The 14114-nt window shown below is 40.8% G+C and overlaps 1 protein-coding gene across 1 annotated transcript in view; it reads left to right on the top strand.

Annotated features, from left to right (window-relative positions):
- LOC141476648 (probable global transcription activator SNF2L2) overlaps positions 1 to 14114 on the top strand; it is a 217972-nt gene that overhangs the window by 104801 nt on the left and 99057 nt on the right. Inside the window, exons 23-25 of the mRNA XM_074165433.1 lie at positions 1362 to 1408; positions 9137 to 9303; positions 10094 to 10257. Of these exons, the coding sequence (XP_074021534.1) occupies positions 1362 to 1408; positions 9137 to 9303; positions 10094 to 10257 (378 nt within the window). The remainder of the gene's footprint in view (positions 1 to 1361; positions 1409 to 9136; positions 9304 to 10093; positions 10258 to 14114) is intronic.

The raw sequence follows: 14114 nt of genomic DNA, 5'->3' as shown, positions 1-14114 counted from the left end.
GTCAAAACCTGCTAGTGCGGGAGGGAACATCTTTGGCAACAACACTTGTGCTGAAAAGAACACATTTGAGAAACACTCATTCCATTCCTCTGTATAAGTGAAGAAATGGAGCAGTCACCAAATTTTTATCTGCAGCCTTAAATTCACTTTTACAGCATTTGTTCTTTTTGAGGCACTATCTTTAAAAAATATAGCTTTCTGAGTTTAAGATATTCCATATAAACTTGCCACTTTTGTGATTAAAACAAAACTAAATTTAAAAATAGAGACATCAGTTTAAAATGCCATATAGTAGAACATATATGTCCTGGTTTCAGCTGGGAGAGAGTTAACTTTCTTACTAGCAGCTGGTATAGTGGTCTGTTTTGGATTTAGGATGAGAACAATGTTGATAACACACTAATGTTTTTAGTTGTTGCTAAGCAGTCAAGGACTTTTTCAGCTTCCCATAGAAGCTGAGAGGGAGCATAGACAGGACAACTGACCCAAGCTGGCCAAAGGAATATTCCATACCATAGACGTCATGCTCAGCATATAAATGGGGGTTGGCTGGGGGGCAGGAATTGGCAATTGCTGCTCGGGAACAGGCTGGGCATCAGTCAGCGGGTGGTGAGCAATTGCACTGTGCATCACTTGTTTTGTATATTCTTTTATCATTATTATTGTAATTATTTTCTTTTCCTTTGCTGTCCTATTAAACTATTTTTTTCTCAACCCACGATTTTTACTTTTTTTCCCCTGATTGTCTCTCCATCCCGTTGGTGGGGGGGGCAGGGGGGGGGAGTGAGCAAGTGGCTGCATGGTGTTTGGCTGCCTGCTGGGTTAAACTACGACAATATAGTAGAACCTTGTTATCTAGCAGACTGCTAATCCTTTAGAATATCTATCAAAAATTGCCCCCCTCCATACCCCTCCTTTTTTTCAGCAAAGATTTGTTTACTGTGTAGCATTTCTCACTACTGAGCTAAAGCTAACTAAAATGTAGCTACAATATACAAAGAAATCAACAAGTATCTCCTGTGGTATATTATTGTGGTTTTTATTGTTTGCTCACTTCCTCACTCATGAAATTCAGTATTTTGCAAATGGGTCTCCCAGTAATCAGTGCAAAATGAATTAGGATCTACTGTATTTGTAATGTGGTAAAAAGCATACAGAGGTAAATTATTCCTACAAGCCATGCATTTTAAATAAAGCAGTAGCAGAAAAACATTAGAGTACTTGTGCCACAAGGCAAATTATAAGGGTATGAGTATTGGGACTCAAACCCCATTCATATAATTTCTTGATATAGGGATGCATAATTTTGGCCACTGTATAGACTGTGTCTAATATTCTGTTTATTGCTTATAATTCTGCAGGAATCCTTTGCTGAACATTTAGGCTACTCAAATGGTGTCATCAATGGGTAAATCTTTATCTTCTTCATATATGCTGCAATGAAACTATTGTATCATATCTTGTTTCCAAAAGCTATATGTTTTCAAAAACTAAGCAGTTTCTAAGATAAATCTAATTAGCTATAGAAATATCATGCTTTAGAAGGAACCTAACCAGCTTAAAATTCTTCCCATAGTCCCCCAGCCTAAGGGAATGCTTCTTACTTCAAGGGATGTTTCCTCTCCAAAATGGCAGTTTAAAGTTGCTTTTATAGCTGGATGGTAATTAGAATCTTCTGGACTTCAGTCTTGTCCTTGACTGATGGTGAAGCCCTGCTGAGTGACTAATGTCAAAGCAAGAAAATTTGTATCTGATTTAAAGTAGTCTTGTGCTTTGAATAGAAGCATTCGGCTAAAGCAGAGAATGGTTAGGAGAATTTTGAAGATGGATTTCCATTATTTCCATTAACATCATACCAAGATATAGGATCTTCTCTTTCACAAAACTTCCAGTCCTTAGACAATGACTGAACATGGTAGAAATGATTGCTGGTTCTTCAGAAAGCTTTTATTCCTGTTATAACAAGAGTCTTTTTTCTTTCCCATCACATAAGGAAGGATTATGGTGGTCACATGCAGGATTCTTGTTTATTTATTGATAACTGTACACTAGTCCTTGCTAAATTAGGGACAAGATTGACACCTTTGCCCAACTGCAATGGCATGAGACATTATGTCACATGGAGAAGACAAGGGGCAGTGGGTACAAGTTGCACCGTGAGAGGTTTCATCTCAACATAAGAAATAAATTTTTTTATAGTAAGAACAATCATTCACTGGAACAACCTCTCCAGGGATGCGGTAGAGTCCCCATCACTGGAGGTTTTCAAGATGCGATTGGACAGGGCACTGGATAATCTCATTTAGGCTCCGTTTCCCATGAAAGGTTGGACCAGATGATCTTTCAAGATCCCTTCCAACCTGGGCTGTTCTATGATTCTATGATTATCAAAACTTCCTTACAGAGGTCACTGATGTTTTCATATCTGTGTTTTATTATTATTTATTACAGTACCATTTATCAATTTTAAATATCACCTCTTTCTTTTCATTTCCTTTCAAATAAGGGAAATACTAGCAAACTTCCTCTAACGTAAAGCATTTAAATTCCTCTGTTATTATGGCTCATTCAAATATTAGGCTAGGAATGCTTTCCAGTAAACCTTAATCTACCTCTGATTTTATGGGGGGTATGTTTTCTTATTACACTTGCAATTAGATTATTGGCATCTGTCCACTCAATTTTTTTTGTCAGCAATTTAAATGAACCTTGTCATAACAAAATTTTAAGGTTACTACTAAACTACTAATATTTTGCTTTTCAAAAACTTTCTGTGAAACCTTTAACAAAATTCTTATAATCCAGCAACACATTATATTTACATAAAATGCTTGAACTGATACTTCAGTGATACTTGTACCCAGTTCTTAATTGTTCAAAGGCTATGCCAGTAATTTCCATAAAGAACCATTAGACTTGAAAGATCTCTTGGCAGAAATTCCTGTCTCATTTGCTTACAGGTTCTCTTGACCTGTACATTTTTGATAAAGACCATGTTAAAAAAGGTTAGAATCATAGAATAATTTAGGTTGGAAGAGAACTCCAGAGGTCACCTGATCTAACCCCTACACAAAGCAGGTCAGGTTGCTCAAGGACTTGTCCAGTCAAGTCTTGAACACCTCCAAAGATGTAGATTATACAGCCTCACTGGGCAACCAGTTCTAGTATTTGACCACCCTCATGGTAAAAAATATTTTTCCTAATATCTTATCAGAATTTCCCATGTTCCAACTTGTATCCATTGCCTCGTCCTATTACTGTGCAGCTCTGAGAAGAGTCTTCACTGTATCCTCCCATTAGGCAGTTGTAGACAAGCAATAAGGTTTCTCTGAGCCTTCTCTTATCTAGACTGAACAAATACAGCACTCAACCTTTTCTTCTATGTCATGTGCTCCAGTCTCCTGAGCATCTTGGTGGCCCACCTCTGGACTTGCTCCAGTATGTCACTGTCAATGTGCAGCAATGATGATGAAAAAAGAGATGGAAAGGATCTTCTCCAACACCCTACAGAAGCAAGAACCTGCACAGAAAGACCAACTAGAATCTGTACTCATTGGGGTGGCAAATGGAGACTCCCATGATGGCAAAGGCTAGAAGCTTGTTATTTCTGGCAACAGGAGGAAGGCTCCTGCTCCGCCTGCAGATCTGCAACTACAGTATAGGTGCAGTGCCCTGGTAGCAGATAAGGGACTGGAAGCTCTGTCTGAGGAAACATCGGAGCCAGCTGAGACTGAACCATGCAGCAGCATCAGGAGGAAGTGGCAACTGGTAGCAGTGGATGACTCCCTCCTGGGGGGGACAGAAGCTCCAATCTACTCTAGGGAGGTTTGCTGCTTGCCAGGGGCTCGGATCTGGAACTGAGAGACTGTTGATGCTTGTCTGGCCTTCAGAGTATTACCCTCTGCTGCTCTTCCATGTGTGCATCAATGATACTGCTAGGGGAAAACTTTGAGTATATCAAGAATGACTACATGAATCTGGGGATGAGGGTCAAAGGTATGGGGGCCCAGGTGGTTTTCTACTTGACCCTACTGATGAAGGGGAAGAGCTTGAGGAGGAGTGGATGGATCCTGGGGATCAACAACTGGCAGCACAGCTGGTGTTGCTGATAAGAGATGTGGCTTTAATAACCATAGGACCCTCTGAGGATAAAGGACTGATAGGGAAAGACAGGATCCACCTGACCAAATGGGGCAAAAACATCTTTGCCAACAGGCTGGCCAACCTGGTGAGGAGAGCTTTAAACTAGGAATGACAGGGGATGGAGAGGACAACCCACAGTCAACTGAGAAAGTGGCGGGCTGGCTTGGTAAGCAGAGGGTGCAAGGTGATGTGGACAGGAGAGACCTCAAAATGAACAAAACAGGACACAAAGGAGCCCACCCCAAGTGTATGCACAAAACTAAGGAAGTGCCAGGAGGACAGTATTGTGGGGTAAGCTCTCACCCATTTCCTGGGAAATCAGCATGACTGTGTGCCTCTCTGAAGTGCCTGTACACTAATGCATGCAGCATGGGGATCAAACAGGAAGAATTAGAGGTCTGTGTGCATTTGCAGGGCTATGATCTCATTGGGACCACAGAGATGTGCTGGGGTAGCTCACACGACTGGAGTGCTGCCATGGATGGATACAAGCTCTTTAAGAAGGACAGGCTGGGAAGGCAAGGAGGGGAAACTGTCCTTTATATGAGACAGCAGCTGGAATGCATGGAGCTCTGCCTAGGGACTGATGATGTGCCAGGCAGGAGCTTATGGGTTAGGAGTAGAGGGCAGACCAATATGGGTGGCATTGTGGTGAGCATCTGCTATAGACCACCTGATCAGGAAGAAGTAGATGAGGCCTTCTTCATACAGCTGGAAGAAGCTTCATATTTGCAGGCCCTGGTTCTCATGAGGAACTTTAACCACCCCAATATCTGCTGGAAGGACAAGACAGTAGGGCATAAGCAATGCAGGAGGTTTATGGAGTATTTTGGTGATTGCTTCCTGACACAAGTGATCAAGGGGCCAATGAGGGGAGGCACTCGGCTGAACCTGAATACCTCCAAACAAGGAAGGACTGGTTGGTACAGTCTTGACTGTAGTGACCATGAGATGCTGGAGTTCAGGATCCTGAGAGGAGGGAACAAGGCAAATAGCAGGATCATAACCCTAGACTTCAGAAAAGCAGACTTTGACTTTTTCAGGGATCTGCTTGGAAGAATCCCATGACAGACAGTCCTAGAAAGCAGAGGGGGTCCAGGACAGCTGGCTGATATTCAGGGATCACCTTCTCCCAGCTCAAGAATGGTCCATCCCAACATGCAGCAAGTCAAGCACAGATGGCAGGAAGTATGGATGCACAAGGAGCTCCTGAGTAAATTCAAACATAAAATGGAAGCATACAGGAGGTAGAAGCAGGGAAAGGTGACCCAGGAGGAATATAGAGACACCGTCCGAGCATACAGGGATGCAGTTAGGAAAGCCAAAGTCCATCTAGATTTGTATCTGGTGAAGGATGGGAGAGGCAACAAGAAAGGCTTCTGCAGGTATATCAACAGGAAAAGGCTGTTGTCCAGCTGGAGGCCAGTCACTAGTGGTGTCCCCCAGGGGTCAATACTGGGGCCCATACTGTTTAACCTTTTCTTTTCTGACCTGGATCTTGGGACAGAGTGCACTCTCAGCAAGTCTGCAGATGACAGAGAATTGGGAGGAGTGGCTGATACACCAGGTGATTGTGCTGACATTCAGAGGGACCTCAACAAAGGGAAATGCCATGTCCTGCACCTGGTATGGAATAAACCTATGCACCAGTACAGACTAAGGGCTGACCAGCTGGAAAGGAGCTCTGCAGAAAAGGATCTGAGGGTCCTGGTGGACAAGAATCTGACCGTGAGCCCCGAATGCATCCTCATGGCAAAGAAGGCCAACAGCATCATGGGCTGCATTAGGAAGAGCATTACCAGCAGGTCGAGGGGGGAGATACTTCCACTCTACTCAGCACTGCTGAGGCCACATCTCAAGTACTGTATCCATATCTGGGCTCCCCAGTACAAGACAAACACGCGGATACTTGAGTGAGTCCAGCAAAGGGCCACAAAGATGACTAAGGGTTTGGAGTGTTGTGGAATAACCAGAATTACTATTTAGATCAGGTCAGAACAGAAGCAGTTTATTACTATAGCTATAGGAGAGAACACAGAACAGCAGTGAGAGACTCTGCTGATATAAACTCTGTACAAATGGGGCAATTACAGAGTTTATATACTTTTTAGGTTATACAACCAGGTTCTTCACCAAAACTGTGTCAGAAAAGCAGGATATGGTAAATAACAACAGCCATTGGAATTCTTCAAATAAGGAGGCTCTAGACAGTATATCCTTTTACAAATAATTCACGCTTTTGTTAATGAAATCTTGCTGACTAATGAGACCATTAGGTGCAAATGTTTCTTAACTAGTGAGGCCTGAAAAGGCCTATGAGGCATTAACTATTTTGCTTCCACAAGAGCACCTGTCATATGAGGAGAGGCTTAGAGCTGGGGCTGTTTAGCTTGGAGAAGAGATGGCTATGAGGGGGATCATATCAAAATACCTCATAGGAGGAGTAAAGAAGATGGAGCCAGACTGTTCTTAGTGACACCTGGTGGAAGGACATCTACTATGTCCATTTCAAGGATCAATCATTAGAGTCTGCACATGCCAATGATCTCATTTAGAAGTTACAGAAGATATTTCAGGGTTAACAGGACATTTTGATATTTTTTTCTCATTCTGTACAAGAAGGAAGTGTGGTTTTCCTATCCTAAAATCCAAGTGCATATATGACCCTAAATTATTTATAACACTTGACTCCATCATTCCATGTCTCCAAGCTCAAGACTGATTACAGATTTCCATCTGTTGGATTCATACTGTGCAGAAAGTCCTGTAGCCAGAGGTCAATGTCCACAAAGGAGACAGAGGAGTCCTGCAAAGACTTTATTCGAATAAAGGGAGAGTCCACTGGGGCATTCCCCTGGGGGGTCTCTCATTTTTCCAGAGGACGCAGCCTCCATTTTATCCTAATTCCCCGGCCGCGTGTAACCCTCTTCCTTTCCCCATTGGCTGAGGTACTTGGAAGGTACAGACTTCTCGATCCACCTATTACATAAAAGTTTAACTTTTGCAGTTTTATAATTGTCTAACTTTTGCATTTTCAGTTAATTCCCCTATTTTTTGGTTATCTCACTCCTGCAGCTTCAATTAACTCTGATTCTTTTGGCTATCTCACTCCGGTCATTTCATTTAACTTCCCTGTTTGTGGAGACACTCTTATCTGTATTTTATCACCTGTTTGTGGAGATACTCTTATCCCTATCTTATCAATACTTTCACATTAGGAATCTCCCCTCATCGAAGAAGATATGTAAGATTTTCAATAAAACCTAGGTGTTATCAGGATGCTCTCTACCCAGGGACTTTCCTCACTATCAAAAAGTTCTCAGAGTGACAGGATGTAATGGAAGGGTTTTTAAGAGCATGGAAGACTATTCATGTCCAGATGATTTGCTGATCAGGGGCAAATCCCAGCAGGCAACCACAGCAGCCCTGTGATATATCTCATCTTCTCATCAGTTTTCATTAGCATGGACTTCAGTTTGGGAGGGACCTGAAGGAGAATCCTGATTCCTTTGTCCTCTATGCCCTTTTATAGGAGGACAGAGAGGCACAGGATCCATAGCTGAACCAAAAGATTATGGTATTAAAATTGTTATGTGAAGCTTTTCTGCTCCTCTGTCTGTCTTGGGAAAACTGGGAAAGATGATTATCATACTGCATGTCAATATACTGAATAATAAATCCTGTCTTCATGCAGACAAACCAATGCCTGCCTGCCTTCCCTCCTGCCTGCCTCCCTGCCTTAATCCCTCCCTTCTTTTTTTAAACAGCAAAGACACTATCTGAAATTTATTGTGGAGGCTCTTTAGGTATTTCAGTAGGAGGTTTCATTTCTCTCACTCTCTCCCTCTTCTACTCTTCCTTTTTAATTTATTCCAAATTAAAGTTATGTTAACACTTTTTCCATTGCTAAGATAAAAAAATTAAATAGATTTAAATTTGTTCTCCACACTTCTGTGCAACTGGCTAGAAATTATTTCCATCTTACTCTGAGCAAGGGATAGAGGAGGTTGTGTGTATCCTCCACATGGCTCCCTTCCTGTTTAAGTGTCAGCAATGTCTTTTTTTCTTTATTACTATACAAGACCATCTGTCTCTCAAATAGTTTGGCCTTTAGCATAGCAATTACATATGTATACATCTCAGAAGGCCTTGTATCTTTTGGACTGAGTATACAGTTCCTAATGATATTTTAAGGCTACAGATTTAGAGATAGAGGAGAGTTATGTGTAATTTGATTTTCTAAACTATATGGTTGTCCTACTCAGCCACATTTGTTATTCTCTTTCAGATTTTTGGCTTAAACATCTTTGTGTACAAACCTAGTGCTCAGTCTGTTTTGCAACTCATCTTGATAGCACAGAAGACAGAAGATTAGTAATCAGAGCAAATAATGATAGTTCAAGACAGTTATAAGTGTATACAATAAAAGAATATGTCCACTATCAAACTTTTCCCATTCTTTCTGTATATAAACTAGTCTGGTCTGGACTCCTTTGCTTTCACGTGCACAGTAGTGAGTGGAAAAGTAATTAATTCTAATGTACACTTGATAAATATAATTTGTGGTTCCAGTAGATGCTGATTGAAAGCAGATCCTGTGGTAGAGCATCTAAACCAATAAAATGTACTTCAGAAATAATGTTTGTTTTAAGAAATAATGAAAAAAATACTGGGCTCATAAAGGAAGATATTTGATGTGCTTGAGAGTCCACAGAATTCTTATATTTTGGCAGAAGAACCCTTTCCAAACAAATACATACATAGATGCAAGTCATGTGGGTTTTTTCTTATTTTAATCAACATCATAAACAGTTTTAAAGAGAGAAAAGTTCTATCAGTTTTGTTTGAGTTGTTTGGTTGAGTGTTTTTCCTTTGAGTAAAGAAATCTATCTGTTATCATGATATGACACAATTGTAATTAGAATGCATTATTAAAAACTCTTCTAAAAGCAGACTTGTCATGGCATTTATTGTGTTTTCTCCTCTTAAACAGAGCTGAGCTTTATCGGGCCTCAGGGAAATTTGAACTACTTGATCGTATTTTACCTAAGTTGCGAGCCACTAACCATCGTGTGCTTCTTTTCTGTCAAATGACATCACTCATGACCATTATGGAGGACTATTTTGCATTTCGAAATTTCCTTTACTTACGTCTTGATGGTAAGCTGAATGAAAATAAATTTGGGAGTGTTTCTGGTTCAGCAATTTGACTACATAGTATAAAAACTTCCTCCTCTGTACAGATGGACATCTGAATAAAAATATCAAACTTCTGTCTTCAGCTACAGGCAGAGATGTAAAAAGATAAAACAAGCAGAGGGTCAGACCAAGCTGATCAGTAAAAACTGATTGTCAAAGTACAGGAAATTCACCTTGTTGCCAATGTGTACAGTGCTTAGTTGTTACTTAGAGCTTTGTGAAGACCTTTTATTGTGGTTGAATTCTCTGCTTTCTCTCCCTCCCCTATTGACACCATTGTGTTTTGAATGTGATCTTTTAAGAATTTTTGTTCCCTTGATGTTAACCTTGATTTTTAAGGCCGATAATGAAATGTTAATAAATCTATGTTTGTGTATACATATAGTTTTTAAAATATTTAGATTCTGTGAGTGCTCATAAGGCCTTAATCAAAACTGAAGCTCCATTTTGCCTGTGTATATCATCTATTGAAACTTGTCAGTCATAAAATGTTGTCAAATAGATAGTTGCATCTTTTCAAAGTCCCCTTTTGAAATGTCAAGCCTACCTAAAATAAAAGTTTGGGACCCTTCCTCCCAAGTACTATAGACAGTTTAGTGTTTGCATCCATATTATAGAAAATATAGCTGAGCTGGCAAAGAACAAGTGAGCTAAAATTTCCCTTTCACATGTATCTTAAACAACTAAGATTGCTTTTAAATTATTTTGGTAGAAGATCTTTGTCATAGGGTTTCTTTTTATTGCTTCTCAGGTACAACAAAATCAGAGGATCGAGCTGCCCTGCTGAAGAAGTTTAATGAACCTGACTCACAGTACTTCATCTTCTTGCTGAGTACAAGGGCAGGAGGGCTGGGCTTGAACCTTCAGGCTGCTGACACTGTTATAATCTTTGATAGTGATTGGAATCCTCATCAGGTTATTTTTATTTATTTATCTTCATGCAATACAGAAATAATTTTTGTGCTTTTTTATGCTTTGTGTTTTAATTTGGGAAGATTGACGGTGAAATTGAAGTATATCATAAAATGCTGCTTTGAGAAGAATTGGTAAGGCAAATGGCTACAATCAAGTAGTGTTTTGTTTTAAATTGGTAAAGTGATACTGTGTCTGCATATATTTTTTTTCTGAGTGTCAGGGAATCCTCAAAGTTAGCGTCTTACAGTCTGCATTTTCTGTTTCATTGGTATAACTTTGTTCACCCTTTAATCTTAAGGCACTAATAAATGGCTCTACATTCAAAGTTAAAAGCTCATGAAGCAGATGAAATAATTTCTAAGACTACTAATGCACTTAAGATTCTCAGGAATAGTGATTTGCTTTAGATACACAGTTCTATAGCTAGATTTTATTATATATATCCAGCTATATTGTTGCCTCTGTTCTTCTACCTGGACTAGAGTCTATACTAGGTCTGGCTGGGACGGAGTTAATTTTCTTCATAGCAGCCCATATGGTACTGTATCTTGCATTTGTGACCAAACCAGTGTTGATAATGTATGCACTAGTGTTTTGGCTGTTGCCAAACAGTGCTTGTATAGCCACAAGGCTTTTGATTTTTCCTACTCCGCCCCACCAACGAGTAGACTGGGAACGGGCAAGAAGCTGGGAGGGGACACAGCCAGGACAGCTGAACCAGACTGACCAAAGGGATATTCTATACCATATGATGTTGTGCTCAGCAATAAAAGGAGGAGGAAGAAGGGATGTTAGTGGTCATGGCATTTGTCTTCCCAAGCAACTGTTGTGCATGCTGAGGTCCTGCTTTCCAGGAAGGGGCTGGACATCTGCCTGCCAAAAGGAAATAGTAAATAAATTCCTTCTTCTGCTTTACTTGCACACACAGATATTGCTTCACCTATTAAACTGTCTTTATTTCGATCAACCATTCTTCTCACTTTCCTTCTATTTTCTCCCCATCTTACAGGAGAGGGGAGTGAGCGAGTTGCTGTGTGGGTGCTTGGCCGTTGCCCGAGGTCATCCACAGTGCTTTTTGGCGCCCCACATTGTGGTGGGTTGACCCCAGCCAGCAGCTAAGCACTGTGCAGAAAATCCCGTAGCCAGAGGTCAATGTTCACAAAGGAGACAGAGGAGTCCTGCAAAGACTTTATTCGAATAAAGGGAGAGTCCACTGGGGCATTCCCCTGGGGGGTCTCTCATTTTTCCAGAGGATGCAGCCTCCATTTTATCCTAATTCCCCGGCCGCATGTAACCCTCTTCCTTTCCCCATTGGCTGAGGTACTTGGAAGGTACAGACTTCTCGATCCACCTATTGCATAAAAGTTTAACTTTTGCAGTTTTATAATTGTCTAACTTTTGCATTTTCAGTTAATTCCCCTATTTTTTGGTTATCTCACTCCTGCAGCTTCAATTAACTCTCTGATTCTTTTGGCTATCTCACTCCGGTCATTTCATTTAACTTCCCTGTTTGTGAAGACACTCTTATCCCTATCTTATCAATCCCTCCTCTTTTTATTTTAATATTTGTCTTCACAAAGTTTAGTCACCATTAATTGGATCTTTTCTTCTTGACATTTTTGGGTTTGGAACTATTTGCAGAGACATCATCTTCTGTCCCCTTGTAGCTAATTCTGGGTCAGTGGGCACAGCTACTACTTACATCCTTCTGACTACATGCTGAATGAGCTGCATCAAACAAGGTATCATACATGGTACAAAAATCAGAGCTGCTACTGCACAAAGAGAGAAAAACAACATGCGTTTAACCCATGGTCCACCAGGCAACCACGAGAACATGTCCAATTCCCATCCTTTCCAGGTTTGAACTGGCACATGAGCTAGTTTTCCCATTCCTTTTGTTATCTGTTTTACTACCTTCCTGTTATCATCAATTTGAAAACAACAGTTGGATTCATTTAATTTTCCACAAACTCCCCCTTCTTCTGCTAGGACCATTCGGTGTTGGAAAATTGCATTCCTCATTTGAGTAGATTGGTCTGCAAGAAGGTCAAGAGTCTCAGATGTCTGGTTAGTTATAATTTCAAAAATGGCATGTAATCTAATTATCCTATTTAAATTATAAATGGGGTCTCATGCTCCAGAAATCGCCTCGTGGGGATTCCATGTTACTGGTCCATAATATTGTATAATTCGTTCAGGTGGCCATTCATCTTTTCCCCATGATTGGGAACTACCTTTAGTTAGGGATTTATCAATTGATCGTCGTTCTCTTAGCAAATCATCATATACGTTAACCCCTCACTCGTTTCCTTGAACTTGTGGTAATAAGAAAAACAATGGTCTAATATAGCCTATATAACATAACCCTGACCAATTTGGAGGTAACCTTCGGTAGGCATGTTGCCCACAAATCCAGTAACGGCCCTTCAAAGCCCAAGTCCCGTTAGCGAATGGGCCTTCCCATGTTTCATTATCATGTGGTATTTCACAGTATAGAGTATCTTTTGATCCCAACGGTCCTCCTGCTATACTTAAATCACCATAGGAATCACAATAATCACATTCAAAGGCTCCCGCATCCGGGTGCCATTTACAGTTACATCCCCTATCATTCTTAGTTCGATTTGTAGCCAACCAAAATTTTCTAAAATAGGTCCTAGTTCCATTTAAATTTTGCCAGGCCCATTGATAAACCCTTATTATGTGATTTTTGCTAATGGTATTGTCCCGCTGACAAGCCAGGAATAAAGAATCTCTAAACCCCCCCTTTTCGCGTAATTTCTCTCGCAACTCCTTTACATCCGCTGTGCCAAGGTTCTTTGAGAGAGCACTTTACCCAGGTGCCATCTATGAGCTTAACATGTGTTTGGTTCCATCTTCCTCGGTATCTAAAGTAATTATAAGGTCTACAATAAGGATCATAACAATCCATTCCTGGTGACAATGTCCACTCACATTCGCTTTTACCTATGTTTTTCCCTCCCAGCTTGGTCCTATTCAGACAGCAATTTCCTTTTCCTGGGTACTGTATTTTCCATGTACCTCCTTCTTCCTTCCAGAACCCAGTTCCATTATGCATTATACTTAAGTCACTCACTCACCATTTAGGCTGGACAGGCTGGGCTACCCATGGCCAATCTTCAGCTCCTCCTGGACCTCCACAGACCCAGCAATTACTGAGGTTAAAAGCTTTGGCTACCTCTTCCCCTAGAGTCAAAAATCGGTTTTCCCATCCCAGACTTCGATTTTGCCAATAATATAGAAACATGATCATTACTAAAAATTTCATCTTGAGCTTATTATCTTTCTACGCTTGATGTGGCAAGTGAATATACAGAAACAATTCAGTCAGTGTCTGCTCACCAGTTGCTGGAAGTTCAAATAAGGGAACTCCTTTCCTTATGGATCTATACCGTAGATCCTTTGGGTAAACACATGGAACTCCTCCCGAGGTCTACCCGATGGCTACTGGTCTGATCCACTCCTTGTAAAAGTTAGTTTTAGTTTTCCCCCCCTAAACTTCAATTTTTCACTTTTTCAAATCAAGGTCCGGTATGGCATGCGCTTCCACTGCTCAACGCCTACTGGGTTGCAGCCAGTAGCGGAGTTTACAATTTCTTGTTGTGGCAAACACAGAGGTCAATCCAGTCTTGCCCTTGATTTTAACTTATCAAATATTACTAATCAAGTCTTTTTCTACGGAAGGTTAGCCGCAGTTTCCCCTCCTCTTCCTCTAGCTCCGAAGTCCAGTTTTCCGGGGCCTTGGACGTCTTGACTCAAGTATGATGAGTCCACCCATGTTCAGCCGTCTTAACTGCTGTTTTGGTGGTTAATAACACTCGGTACGGTCCCCG

Source organism: Numenius arquata, chromosome W (assembly GCF_964106895.1).
Source record: "Numenius arquata chromosome W, bNumArq3.hap1.1, whole genome shotgun sequence".
NCBI lineage: Eukaryota > Metazoa > Chordata > Aves > Charadriiformes > Scolopacidae > Numenius > Numenius arquata.
Note: the sequence above shows the minus strand (reverse complement) of the source record. Positions and strands in the feature narration are given on the sequence as shown.